Here is a 15,420-nt window from a genome sequence, read left to right as displayed (position 1 = left end):
ACTCTATAATCAAAAAGAAAATGGGGAGAGAAAGAGCAGCTGTTGTAATGTTCTCCGGTTTTCTCTTTTAGTGCAGAGGAGAGAGAACGGAAGAGACATAGAAACACGGACAAGGTTGAACCGGTGGCATCGCCTATTATCTGAGAAAGAAAGTAGAAAAAAAGAAAATAGTATGAGCACAGATGGAGTAAAGGCCAAGACAGAGAGAGAAATACTGCATCCTTCACTTTCATACCATCTCTTTTTACATTATAGCTCCAGCAATAACAGTTACCCTGCGCTCTCATCACAATTTGTACTAAAACCTCTACACTTCCCCAGCAAAAACATTTATTTTCTCTCACCCGAAATACGAAGTTCCAAGATTTTTTATTTGAGTGATAAGCTGTCATCATTCCATGGGTTTTTGTTTCTGACAGACCCAATAAAAGGATGTGTTTGTCAACACTTTATAACTTCCCTACCCTGTCAGATAAACTCATTGGTTTCTGTAGAAGACGTTAACATTAATATACTTTCTTTGTTTTGTTTTTAAGCAAATGCCACTCAAACTGGAGTAAATAATTCATTTTTGGAGGATATTACAACTGCAGATCAATACACATTTGTAGTTAACTAGTATTTATGGCAGAAGGGCGGTAAGGGATGAGGGATTTAATCACCTACAGTGCCCATGTTTATCATGAAGTAAAATGACTGACTAAGCCTTAGTAGATTTTAAACATCAATATCAGAGAGGAATAAGTTACTTGTATCACGCTTAGCTACAATAGTTATGCATTCTCCTTTAAGCAGAAGTAACAATTCCACAATGTAAAAATACCCAATAGAAAGTCTTCCCAGTTTTAATTAATCGAAGAAACAGAAGTGTTGGATGACAACCATAAGATGCTATGTTGGGTTAATATTAGTGATGCATTAATGTGTAGGCTACTGTTAGTTGAACTGAAGCAAAGTAGATCAAGAATCCTGTTTTTCCCCGTATGTATGTAGTTCACATAATTTACAAAACATTAAAACATCAAACAACATCAACAAATCCCTATAGTGTATTCTTAACGATGTCCAGACACCAAGATTAAGGTGGCGTCCCTATTGAATGCAAATCAAATCAAGACAATCACAAAAATGCAGATGACCTCCAAAGCCCCACACCACAACAAATCCATGGGTTGCCATAGCAACACGGCACAAAGTTCTAAGGGCACCACAGCCACAAACGTGTGTGTGTGTGTGAGACACATGAAAATGTGTGTGTGAGATAAATGAGCCCCCAAAGAACCTCAACTAAAACCACCAGCAAGCAACTTCACACTGTTCAACCCAGCATGATGACAACAAAGTAAAAGTTCCCCAAACTATAACTCCCTTATCTCTCTCTCTCAGACGTTCTCTCTGCTGCCTTCTCGTCTTCCCTCCCTCCCCTCCTCACCCTTTGTTATTCCTCCTCTGGTCAAATAAACGCAACTCTGTGTAGAATCCAACTCCTGAGGTTTATCTTATTGGATCCGTTTTACCCATTTTTCAAAGAGCTCCTGCTTTTGAGTATGTGTTTATATCTTTCCATCTTTCACACACACACACACACACATACAGATTCCCTTTAGCTAGACTGGAGCTGTGTGTGTGGCTTAATTTAGCAGGTCTAATTTGTTCTCTCCAGACCTGTCGAACAGATAAGAGGGAGGAGGAGAAGAGGCAGCCAGAGGAAAGGAGGAAGAGCGAGGCAGAGAGAGAATGAGCAGAAGCAGCATTGGAAGGAGAGAACAGGTGTCTGAGATGGTATCAGCATGTCAGCTAATCACTGAAACAACCTGAACTGAGAGCAGCTGACAGAGAGAGGCATGTGTGAGGTAGTGAGCTATGGAATGGACTGTGGTTGACTAGATAAAGAAGAATACATGAGGGGAAGCAAAGAAGTGTCAGTGTGAGATAAAAGAAAAGAAAGGAGAGTGGAGTCACATGAAAGCATACAGGGAAATAAGAGTAAACCCTTGCCATGTCAAAATGTGTGTGGGTCTTGTTTATTTTAAACCAGAGCAGCCACACTATGAATGAACTCTTATCACGGGTGTGTCAAAATAAGAAAAATGTGTTATTTGAGGCAAAGCGGAGGATGTGAAATGCGGGAAAAATGACGTTTATTGCTGCCGTTAATGACTTTTTGTGGCTGCTCTTTAATTAGAGGAGCATCGTGTCACTGCAGTGTATGTCTTTTCTCTCTCTTCTTACTTAAACTTTAGCACATTTCAACACATACAGAAATACAGGATAAATAGGAAGTTGTTAAAGTAATATATTTAAAGCCTGATCAGCTCAAACCCCTTAATGATCTGTTGATGACAGAGCCCTGATCTGTTTGGTTGAGGAAGCGGTGTCAGTAGAAGCAATGAAGATGAACACTTGCCTTGCTTGTCGTACATAAAGGCGAGTTATCGATGTTTGTGTTGTGCACAAATGTTGCTGCACTGTTATGCCCATTTACTCTTCATTTTCCGTTTCTTCATTTTTAGCCGATACCAAACAGCTTCAGGAGCATGCACACTGAGCTGGAGAGAGGTTTACGTAGACCTGCATGTAGCCTGGAAAAACCAAGACAAATAGCAATCAGATTTGTCATCTGATTTATGGAGACACATATATTACATTTTGTCCAAGTGTAAAGTATAGTATATTACAAATCCCAATGTTATTCATATTTAAAACACTTGAAATGAAATTGACAGCACATTTCAGAACAGGGCTAAATATCCTTGGACTTTTTTGTGCAATATAAAAACACAGTGCTCCCTCCAACAAATACATACGAGCATTGTCTGCAGTCAAACAGAGGCCTTACTCAATATTCTGGTCACTGTTTCTGCCCTAATTCATTATTCTTTGATCCTTTCCAGATCTTGCTTTAAGCCGGTGTGATTTGTCTGCAGTGCAGGTTGAAATAGAGTAATGAGTGCTTCTGATTGCATAAGATAAAGATTTTAGGAACCGTTTGCTTAGAAAGGCTCAATGAAACCTCAAGACTGCACAAAAACATTATATTTATTGTGTAGAGAAGTTGCTCTCAGTTGATCTTTGTAAGGCTTCACAATTGTATAGATTTTGTATTGTGTTTGTTTGTCTCCCATATTGATTTTGGCTGTGTTGGATCATACAAGTAACAGTAATGTATTTTTGATGGGTATTCCAGAGAAGTGCTGCTAGCCAGGTGCAGCGGGAAATTACTATTGATCAGGAAATAGGATCCAAGCTAGTTCCCAGAATCCCATAGTCATTCAACATGTGTGATTCTCATACTGAACGGAGATTCCTCAGAATTTCACACAAAATGATACCAACAACACCCCATTGTGTGACATAGCATCTCTTCAATGTCCTTTGGCACTAAGTGAGATAACCGGTCATGCGGAGTAAAAGTGGACAGGGATATGCTCTTGCCTTCCTCCCCATCTACCCCACACCTCATCCTCAGACGCTCAAGTGTCCAACTGTACAAAATGGGGGTTGAAAAGGGCAGCTCCCTGGTGTCCCCTCCACTAGACTGCGACTGTAAATAACAATCTATTCCCTCACCACCGGAGAATATGGCAACATTGCCAGCAATATTATTTTTCAGCCTCCTAAACAAATATTATACATGATATTTTTTTCAAAGTTGATTCAAAAACAATTCAGCTACAGAATGAGCTTCTTAGCAACTTCATTGCGAAAGCACTAGGATGGGTTAAATGCAGAGGTCCAATTTCACTGTGTGTGCTGTGTGCATGGACATGTGTGTGTGACAATGAAAGAGGGTTTTATCCTCCGATTCTAATCTAATCTTCATAAAAAATCCATTTATGACTACTACATGTACATATCTAAAATATCTAAATGCTACATTAACATTTATATACTGCTTGGTTTAGCAAAACTGTAAGCAGTGAATATGAGGTTTAAAAGGGTTTCCTCACTCATAGCCTCAAAACTCTGCTTCATTAAGGCTTGTCTATAAACGTTAAGCCTCAGACAGGTAGAGAGCGGCTCAGGCCCAACCCATGCAAGACAACATTTCCATTCAACTAGAACTAGAGATAAAAATGTGATTCGTAATTTGAGAGGGAAAAAGTTTGGTACTGTAGCTGGCAGGGACTTCAGACTGATCAGAGGTTTACAGTCCTCCCTCTTAATGTTCTGTCTCATAAACCTTTTTCCAACCATAAGTGTCCCAGATGTGCTTGATGAAGCATTTAACCTTAAAAGGAAATGAGAAAAGGAATCTGTAAACATGCATTTACTCGCACACACACTTAGAGGAAACCTTCTGAACTCAATCACAGCTGGCTTGGATGTACAAGTTCATTTATCCAAAGGCTACATGCGAGAATCTGTTTAACAAAAACTTTCGCACACAGACAAGCTTTGATGCCAATTATATTACATTAGCACGCACACACATATACACACACACACACAGTGAGAGCACGGTGTCTTTGAAGTGCGTTTGAGAAAGATTTACTGTTCCATATTGACCGTGGATGGTATTTAAGACTCTAAAGGAGATTGGAGTGCCAGTTGAGTTGATGTACTGTGTGTGTGTGTGTGTGTGTGTGTGTGTGTGTGTGTGTGTGTGAGAGAGCAAGCGAGCGAGAGAGAGAGAGGGCAATGGAGATAGTAAGAAAGAGATAGAGGAAGAAAGAAAAATACAAATAATATGTGCATGTGCGCCAAATATGTCAGTCTGATGAGTGTTTTTATGATCTAAACATGCTTTGACCAGAGTCTGACTACTTCCACAAACACACAGAAAGGCATGCTGGGACCGGCTTCACTGGAAATTCTTTTAGGATCATACTGACAGTCAGTCAGCCAGCGACAGACAGATACCTGAGAACCTTGGATAACCGTACATAACATGTTGAGCTCCACCCCAAGACAACTATTTTGAGATAAAGGGAAAAGGAGCATTTGAGTGATATATAGAATTAATTTGCCTTAGGCTGCACCTTTAAACTTTTTACATGTGGATTCATTTCTGTTTTTTAACCTCAAACGTCACTCACAGTAACTGTAATCAAATATTATGTACCATATGAATGCCATGTCTGAGAAATGAAAAAACAAGTGGCTTAATAACTAAAGTGCAACAATGTTTTTGCGTCAGTGGGCTATCTAACAGAACAGATACACTTTTACTTTCAAAGCAGTTTCAGCAACAACAGGACTTTTATGCATAGCAGAGCAAAAACCCGTAGGTCACTTCGCCCTAACACAGGATCATGATTATATTATTCTCACCTAAATCATATACACAGTTGCTTTGGGAACTATTGGCAAATGCTTTATTGTACCTTAAGTCCTCAATCAATCAGAATCTCAAGTTATCTGAAAAACCACTTGACCTTTTTTAAGGCACTCAATTCATTTGGTTTGATTTCTTGAGTGTCTCAATGTCTGCTCAATTGACCAACTGATGAATGGTTATTCCTGTGTTCCTCTCCTGCAGTATGAATCTCCCCGGCCTGCGTCCAACACCAACTGGGAGGCCGTCACCATGCCCATGTCGGTGAGTCATGCACATTCACACTTTATAAATAGTTATATATTAGAATTGAAAATAAAAATGCATGATGATCTCAGCCAAATAGGAGATATTTTTTCGGCAAAAAAAAGAGCCATCAAATTAGCCATTCAAAATACAAATAAATATATTGGTATAAATGTGTCTTTAGTAGTTATATAAAACATACAAATAAATGTACAGCTAGGAAAATGTTATCACCATCTTAAGTGTTTTTTTGAAGACCTTTAATTCCTTTGTTCCAAACTATGTTTTGATAACTGCATATACTATTATAGAAAAAATAACGTGATATTTCAAAACCAACAACCTACCTGCCTTCCAACCATGTCAGCTCACATATAAGTGTGTTCTTAAGCACAGCAGGGAACAATGGCTACACTAATGAATATGACATATGGTCCATTTGCATAGGCTAACCCACACACAGAATGCATTCATGCATTTATATACTTGAGAATGAAGCCTAAGATTTAAAATGGCATGCTTCTATAGTCTAATGTTTTTATACATCAGTGTAATCTGTGTGTGTTCGTGTATAAGAGTAGTGGGGTCCAGTGACATTATGTGACCGTAATAATTAGTATGCATTGGCAGTTTTTCTGCATGGATTGATAATGGTTAAATGTGTGTGTGGGTGTATGTTTTCCATGTTTATGTATGTCACTGCCAGTAGAGATGGGAGTCACATGTAGTCTCCATTTTATATTCAAATGGCCCTGAACTCATCTGTAATCATGGGTTTCTCCCTGGGATTTGTGATCATTTTACATTAGGGTTCTTGGTTGCAACTTAAATCAGAAAATACAAATAGCTATATATTCATTTTTTCATCTCTTCATTGGTTTTCAAAATTCCTGACTCATAATGTAAAAAAACAAAAACATTTACAATTTATAGTGGAAATAAAAAAAACAATTGTATCAGATGGCAATATGTCGTTTATTTGAACAATAATCTAATTGAGCATTTGACTTGTCTTATGTGGTGCCATAACATGGTTTACATACACACATTTATTGCAAACAATATCATGAAACATTCATTTCAATGTATACTTATTAAGTCCATGTATTGAAGCTCTTACAATAAATGTTAACTTTGAAACTAAGTCTGAGTAAACTTCAGTTTTCATGTTAGTCTCCATCTCAGCTGCATCTCTGTGTATACAGCTGCGGCGTGAGTTGTCCCCTCGCTGTCCAGTAACTTTTAAATGAGGTTACACTTTATTTCTATAAGCATAATAATGGTGGAACAAACCAACACATTTCAAGGAGCTTTTGACACATGGCTCTTTCATATGTGCTGTTGGTAACAATGTGTGAATGAACAATTGCTGAAGTAAGAATGTGCCTAAATGAATATTATAATTGGTCATTTTGTCTTTGACTTTTATTATCTGCAGGACGCTGTTGGAGGGCAGATGCCAGTGGCAGTCACCGAGGTTCCATTCTCATTGGAGGATTTGGACCGGACCATTGCTGCCTTTGAAACTGTAGAGCAGCTGTTCAGGTCGCTCAGCCCAGACACCTGGAGACAGGACCTGGACAGCATCTACACTCAAACACACATACATTATAGATCCAGGGCCTATCATCTGGCAAGCAGACAGAATAAAGGTAAGATATACTTTACATCTCCAAAGTTTATAAAGCCATACATTAAACTGTCCAACATATAAATAATCTTGAAGAGATTCAGTTTAGACACAATGAAAGCAAACATACATTGTCCTTGCATGACAATAATCAGTTTGACCATCTCTGATATAAGTGCTGACACCAGAATTAGCTGACACATTACGAGATAGTTAAAAAACCAAACTGAAATTCAACACTATGCAAAAGAGTACACATTTGTTGGATAATATCAAACTATAAACACATAAAAAGTCAAAATTGAAGGAAGGCTCCAGTTCTGCAGCATTTAAATAGTCATAAATGTACCATGTCCCTACAATATGCGTACATCCAGCAGATCACCTACTATACAAAGGATGAAAAGGAAAAACCAATTATGCGAAATGTAAAATATTACCTAAATGGTGAAGTGTAAAAAGTCTGTAAAATGAGTGAATGCAGATAATAACGCAAAATGTGGCTTTTAATGTGATTGAAAATCCCAAAGATAATACCAGGGAGAAAATTGTTCAGACATAAAAATGTAATTTGGGGTTTTAGTTTTTCACTTGACGAAATGATCATATGCATCAATCTGATTCTCAAGCACATGCAGAGATGTTTTTCTTTGAATGTAATGAGACGTTCAATACAAATCCTGACTACAGGTCCAGTATTCACATATACACGTCAGTAAAGTTCATGCAGGACGATTAGAGTGGTGTCTTTTGATCCCATTTTATTGTGCTACAGATGGTGATCCTCCACAACTCTGCTGCACTCACAGTATTTCTCTGCAGACTGGTGCAGTCACTGGTACAGTAGCTGGTGTAATAGAGGGGTGGGGGGGGGGGAGCGTGATGCCTCGTGCTGACCAAGAATGAGCCACACAACATGAGGCCCATTCTTACATATTGCGCCATACATAAAACTCAGTTGTGCAACATTGCAGCGGACAAAGTTAACGGCTCGGTCATTTTAAGGGAATTATGTCTGGGATGAAGCCATATTACTGCTTTGCGATGAAACATTTACAGAAATGGAGAAAGAAAATTGTCTTAAAAGAACATTCAGATGATTCTGGATGTGAAAGCACTTTTTGAACTTGAAAGATAGACATATATAAAAGTAAAATGTAAATGTTTGCCCTTTTTCTAGTATCTAGAAATATAAAACATCAATAGTAAAAAAAAAAAGGGAGCAGCTCCTGCTGAGTGGTGATGCAACAACCTACTGTAGCCTGACTACAGTCGTTGCATCATCAAATGAGCAGTTTGCCCTCTCGTGGGTTGAAAAGTGAGTCACTGATTGATTTAAGGTGACACGGAAACAGCGGGTTCAAGGCAATTCTGGACCTGGAGTCACTGACGCAATAGATGTTGCCTAGAAATGCACATAGCGGATGTCTTCGCACGAATATGCTTATCACACACAGACGTCACACAATCATGGGGCATGAGTGTGTCTACAGTAACTTTTAAGCTTTTAAACGAGTGCTTTTCACTCCGTCTCTCACCTGTTCCCTCCGTATCTCTCTCTCCCTCTTTCTACCCAGTGGCCCTCCTGTACCTTAGTAAACATGTGTGCCTGACAGCAAATCTATTTCTATTTATCAGTGCATGCGTGTGCTGGCAGGCATTAAAAGGTCTATATATTGGGAGTTTGTGCGTGCTGCAGCACTACAGAAAGGTGCATATGGTACAGTAGGTGCTGCAGGTATTTGATCCACTGTACGGAGTAGCTTTCTCTAATTGGAAATTCAACCTGTGCAGCGAAGCAGAAATGTGCCTCAGTCAGCAGCTTAGCTTTGTTTTCATTAGGAGACACACACTCAGTAGCTCACGCCCACCTTTGTTCCCATGAAGGACAGTAAGCCTTATTAGAATATAAATTGGGACACTTTTAAGTCCAAGTAACTAACACATATATAACTCACGAACAATAACACAAACCCTTGTCGACAACTTTAGGGCAGAAACGTATTTGATAATTTTCACTTTTTCATGTTGGTTGCTGTTTGAGCAACATAGCACTTTTTGCAGTCTTGCTTTCTCTCGGTCTTGCTGTCCCCGTCTGTCGTTTCTCCTCCACACTCTGACAGGGTTCCACGCCACTGCCTTTCTGAGATTACACTTATTCCCCTTAAAGAGACACAAGCTCGGCCATGCAAGCGCAGGAACACAAACAGTATACACCCCTACACATTCAGGCATGACGTGTGCCTTTGTCTTCACTGATACAGCGTAGAAATGCATCCTCCACCACACACACACAGACACACGTACCTGTTGTATGAATTGCATGAGTCTGTCTCGATGATTCAATGTTCCTTTGAATCGGCTTCTTTACATCAAGCCTTTCATCACCTTGGGAGAGGTAGGCAGACATTACAAAGTTAGAAACACGTGTTATGATTTCTGCATCACAACTCTGCCATCAACAATATAACCGTCGCTTGTTGAAAGTCGGCTATTTTGCTTTTCACTAAGATCACAACAAAAAACCCCAGCAAAGATGGGTCCACTGTCATCTATATTTTTCACAACAAAGGAAAAAGCAGCAACAAAAATCTAAAATTTGTTTTTGAGCCAAAGTATTTCGCTCCTCCTGCATTTGCTGTATTTTGAAGAAAAACATGCATTGCTATTCTATTCAACATTCAAATGTCTTCAAGCCTATAAGGTTGTTGCCCATACATTGCATCTATCTGTTGCTACAGTATATGATGGGGTTAAACAGTGCAGTTTCTACATTACTAGAATAGTATAGCAAAGAGTCAGTATTTTCAGTTTCTCTTAATATTTTTCTCAAGTGATATTTTTCCAATTATCCAAGTACACACCGATAAATCCCCTGATGTTGTTAAACCTGAAAAACATGCTGTTAAGTATCAGTTGTCCTTTTTGAACCTGTTATTACTCACACACATGCAGACATGAACTAAAAATGTATTTTCTATCAGCCCATTATATCTAATATTATTTGTTTGTAATCTGCCATGCAACTGTAAAGGGCTCGAATGAAACACATGTTGTAAACACGGGTAATGTTACCACTGAGATGGAAGCACAATCAATGATGTTGATAAAAAATAGTGCACCTTTTACCTTTATCTCTCTTTATGTATTACTAAAACAAATGCTCTTATCTTTTCATTGTTCACCGGCTTCCCACATGTTTTATGTCATGAATTGAATTGAAAAGACTTCTTTTTGTGAACAATTGCTTATTGATTATCAATGCCATTATGCTCTCCTTGACCCCATTGCACTTCCCTTTGGTTCCTTACGCTCACCCTTATTATACTAATACGGAGGATATGCGATTTCTAGGCAGTTTCTATTGCATGACTGATCTTTATTGTTGCAGCAAAGCTCAAAAGCCAATGCAAGCCAATCACAACAAATGGTAGCTCTAGTTCACCGCAAATATCGATCTAGGCAAGTCTTTATTCTCGTATTGTTTTATAAAAGCCCTTTCCACTTCATTGAAGGGAAACATTTAGCAATGACCAAATAAAACCTAATTCATCTTCACTGCAAATGAACTCCTGTGAAAAAATATTTAACTTGTTTCAAGAAATGATTATCCCATGTCACACTATTTAGCTCTTTGCTTGCTTCAAAAGAGAATCAAACAACACACTCCACCTTGTATCAGCAGTAAAAATGGCCCTCATTTACAAACCCTGCTTCTCTTTTCTTTCAGTCTGATAATGCTGAAATGTCTCAACACTGCTTAATCCAAGCCAAATTGCATAACATAAAAACAATTGGTGATGAAGCCACTTACACCCCAGTTTTTGTGAACCTACTGAAATAAGGAGATACCATTACTTGGGAAGCCATTTATGGTATGGGCACTAAATAGCTTCAGACTCAGAATAGCATGTATTGTGCGTAGACACAGTCCACTAAAGGGCAAGCTCTACTCACTACTCTGTTCAAAAGTCTAGCGCCCTTTACCTATTCTCTTGAACAGGAGACACTTGCATTCGACCATAACGGTAAATGCATCAGCAATTGTTTTTCTTGTCATGTTGCTTTTGCTGAGAGGTTGTTCAGTCACTCTCTCCTAAAGTGAAGCACCAGAATGAAGTCCAGTGGGTGTCTGCCCTGGCCCTTAAAACTGTCTTTTATAAACCTCAGCAGACCATTAAGGGAATATCCTTGCCTTTTTACGTGCTTTTTTATAAGTGCAGTAAATAAAACAAACAAGGGGGAACAAATAGAACGAGAATCAGTTCTGCTTACACCGAAGCTTCAAAAGAAAAGCACTGTGATCAAGGGCTTAAAATCAACCATTCATGTTGACTAATGACTCTACTCACAATCCACCAATCTTTTGTTATGTTTTTCTTAAACTTAACACTAATCAAGTTTATTGTCATAGACATAATGTGGCTCACGCCTATATTGATTGTGTGTTACTATGTCATCAAGCTGTTTTGAGTCCTAATGGGATCCTCCTCGAAAAAGTCTGTCGAGCTTATTTGCAGAACAAACAGGGATCAGGAATACCTATATCACGGTTAACGTAAACTTTATTCCTCCAAGCAGCAAATGAGCAACTTCACAGTGATAAACGATGCTGTGTTTTCACATAAATAATTCCGTATTATTGGAATGTATGCAGAAGTCACTACTGAATATAAAATCATGTTGTTTAGAGTTTCCAAATTCAGAGACGGATGCATTTTGTTATCAAAAAATGCTGCCATTTTGCATAACTTATATATTTATTGTTCTATCCACAGATGAAACTAAACATCTTAAAGCTTAGAGGTTTAACTAGTATTGTAGTATCGCAAAATAACTTTTACAATGGCATTGTGTGATCACCACCCATTTTTTCCCATATATTATTTATGCCCTCTAATTAATTTTCTGTCTCCAGAAACCCATTTCTCTTTTAAACCACCTGAGCAACAAAATGTAATTCTGCTGATATAGTTAGTGGTCTCTAATTACAATCCTAGTGTAACATAGAATCAGGACATATTTGATTCAAGATTATGGTTCAGGAGCTCCTGCTTTCCCCTCTAGACTAGTGTGGAGTCTAATAATTCTCTTCAGCTTGTCCTGTAATCCTGTCGGTTCTCCTGAAATTAGTTTTGCACCATTACAGGATGCCAATGAACAAAGGTCCACACACACACAGAGTAATTTTCTCCAAAGTGGTGACAGGAAGACTGCGGTCAATACATTCAATGTACTGTACAATCAATTAATGACCCCTGCGTCCTTCTATGGCTTATGTTCTCTCTTTCTGCATCTTTGTGTCTGTCTTCTCTCTATCTGTTCCTGAGCAGTCAATTTATGTTGCAATTGTACTCGTATCTAAAAAGTATCCCCCCGCCTTTCAACCATTTTCATTCAATCAATGCTGGCCATATTTTCTACAAGAATTGCTGCTACTTTGCTTTCCTCGCCCGTATAATCCTTCCATCTCTTGCTCCATCATGTCACACATTTGTATTATTGATGATGCTAAGCAATTGGCAACCAAGAATGAAATCAAAACGGCTTTTTGTCTCCTTCACACTTCCTTTAGTGGAGTTCAAAACAGACACATCAAAAGGGAAACTTAAAGGGGACCTATCATGCAAAACGCACTTGTGTACGTCTTTTATACATGAATATGTGTCCCCGGTGTTCCAGGGAACTCACTAAGTGTCAGAAAACACAACCCTCTCTATTTTCCTCCATACCCAAATCTCTAAAAAAGGGGCTGCAACGGATCTGATAAAAACTGATCCAGATTTGAACACTTTACTAACGTCAGGACAGTGGCGCTACGGCTATTGGGCCAACTCCACCAATCAGGAGGAGACAGCCACGGCCATTGCCGTTCGAAAGTGCTGGAGACGCTGTAGTACATATGCCAGGCCTGTAAGTGGCGCTGTAGTCTGCCACAAAAGCAGCGAAGAAGACTTGGTTACCATGGTTACCCTTCTGTTTATTCTCCGCTGTGGCTTTCTTTCTCCCTCCCCGAGGCAAGCGTTTGCTCCCGCTGCTTTAATTCAATGCAATCCCTCCCCGTCGAGGCAAGCACTGAAATTCTCTCCGGTTAGTCCACCAGCAGATGACAAACACCCACCTCTCCGCCTCTTCCAAGGAACGAGGGGACCGTGCGGCAGAGTTTCAGTTTCAGTTTGTTTCGCCGGTCAAGATGTCCGTTAAAGTTTAAATCTTCCGGACAAAATTAGAAAAGTGCCGGTCAAAGGTCTTCTTTGTTATTTATTGAGCTTTAAAACAAATGAATAACGACTCTATATAATAAAACACGGAGGACGGAGATCTCTTTTTCTCCCCCTCTTCTGACAGCCCAGCAGCTGATCAGAGCACGTCTCCTCTCTCCTACAGGGGGGCGTGGTCAGCAGAATCAGACCCGTAGACAGCAAACAACACATAGAGCGAAATGAGGCATGGCTAAAATGCATGATCTGTTTGGTATTTTGAAAACAGAAATGTATAAATATACCTTATATAGGTATGGCCCTACAATATATCATTTAATATAGCATGATAGGTTTCCTTTAATAAACAAAAACTGAACTAATTGCCTTATCTGCTCTCTTTTTCTGACGCACTGTCCAGTTGATCTGAACCGCCTTTATGACGACGTCAAGCGCTACAGCTGTACGCCTCGGAATTACTCTGTGAACCTGAGAGAGGAGCTGAGGGCCACCAACGCCGTCTTCTTCCCCCGATGTCTGCTGCTCAAACGCTGTGGAGGCAACTGTGGCTGCGGAACGGAGAACTGGAACACCGGCTGTACCTGTCAGGCCTCCAAGACGACTCTCAAACTACACGAGGTAGACACACACACACACACACACACACACACACACACACACACACACTCACACACTTCTGTCTTGTCTCCTGGGGTATTTGGTACATGGTGTGCGAAAGGAAGCATCATCAAATTCTCCAGCAGAAAATTGGAAAGTAATGAAATGATAAATGAAAGAACATTACCAGTGATTCTGTGGCTGCTTTCATAATTAAACAACATTGTGAGCATGGTGGATCCCTGACCTTGCTGAAGCATAGGAAAAAAGTACAAGATGTTAGGTTGTGACCTTTGCTAATTCATATTTGCTGACAAGAACATGGTTAGGATGCATGATGATTATTCCCTTTTTGTATCCTTCGCCTTGATAGGGAAAAATAACCTCTGATCAACTGATCTGGAATGAGAGCAGTCAAACAGCTTTGCTTTTACAGAAGGTAGTTATTTTTTGCTTTAGATAGCACTGCCGACAACTGTATGCTAGTGCGAGCTGAGGCCCTTTCATTAATGTGACAGTTTATAGTTGATTTGTGCTGGAAGCGTTACAGAAAAGTGATGCGTGGGCTTTTTCCAACATGAGCCTTACATGTGACATTTCTGGCACATTTGAGGTGTACTTGAAAGGGGCTAAAAAGATGGTGTGAGAGTTAGCGAGTGAGAAGGAGAGAGATTTTGGGTGTGCAAAGGAAGGCGCTGCATCAACAATGAAGCAGCAATGCACCAGAAGCCTCACAAATTCTCTCTCCAATCTCTCTCATTGCATTGTTAGCATTGTATCACTCTCTCTGTCTCTCTAGACTGCCATCATCCTTTCATTTTCCCCAATTCCAATTTTCAATTTATCCCTTTGCAATGCACCATTATTGTTCTTTAAGCCTGTCATTCATTCTTTTCTCAAATTCCCTCCATCTCTTTGTGTCTTTGTTCTTGTATAGCTTCATTATTGAAACATGGTCCGCAGGGTTTCTCTCTCTGTCTCTCTCTCCCTTGCTGTCCATACTAAATAAATGTAGACAAAAGTGGGATTCGGGTTGTAATTGTATGTGTATGTAAGCCGGTGTGTATGTAAGCGTTGAAAATGTAGTGTTTTGTATATATTGTACATGCGGAAAATAGCTTACAAGTTTTCTTGTGTGTGTTTGTAAGAGATTTCCGTCCTACTTTCCTCTCCCCTTGTAGGCTGTTAGATCTGTACCTGCTTCCTTCACTGACTTCACTTCTTAAGAAACACATTATTACTCACACTATTGTTTCAGTGCCGGGAAGCCCTGACATAAATCATGGGCAGTTTTGCTTTCACTGGGCTTTGGAGAACAAATTGACTGCATCAGTTGTGGAACAGTTTGTACTTCTAGCCAACAATATGGCCATCTACAACACAGTCAGTAACAGGGAAACACTGACTTATTCTAACTATAAAATCAACTCCATAGTACTTATATAGAC

The 15,420-nt window shown here is 39.5% G+C and overlaps 1 protein-coding gene across 2 annotated transcripts in view; it reads left to right on the top strand.

The window, feature by feature from the left end:
* Nucleotides 1–15,420, top strand: part of pdgfd (platelet derived growth factor d) — a 49,790-nt gene that overhangs the window by 30,978 nt on the left and 3,392 nt on the right. For both annotated transcript variants that reach the window (XM_034114925.1, XM_034114924.1), the window contains exons 4-6: nucleotides 5,483–5,542; nucleotides 6,963–7,176; nucleotides 13,776–13,993. In XM_034114925.1, the coding sequence (XP_033970816.1) occupies nucleotides 5,483–5,542; nucleotides 6,963–7,176; nucleotides 13,776–13,993 (492 nt within the window). The remainder of the gene's footprint in view (nucleotides 1–5,482; nucleotides 5,543–6,962; nucleotides 7,177–13,775; nucleotides 13,994–15,420) is intronic.

This window comes from Trematomus bernacchii, unplaced genomic scaffold (genome assembly GCF_902827165.1).
Source record: "Trematomus bernacchii unplaced genomic scaffold, fTreBer1.1, whole genome shotgun sequence".
In the NCBI taxonomy this organism is placed as follows: domain Eukaryota; kingdom Metazoa; phylum Chordata; class Actinopteri; order Perciformes; family Nototheniidae; genus Trematomus; species Trematomus bernacchii.
This window is presented reverse-complemented; position numbering and strand designations above follow the sequence as displayed.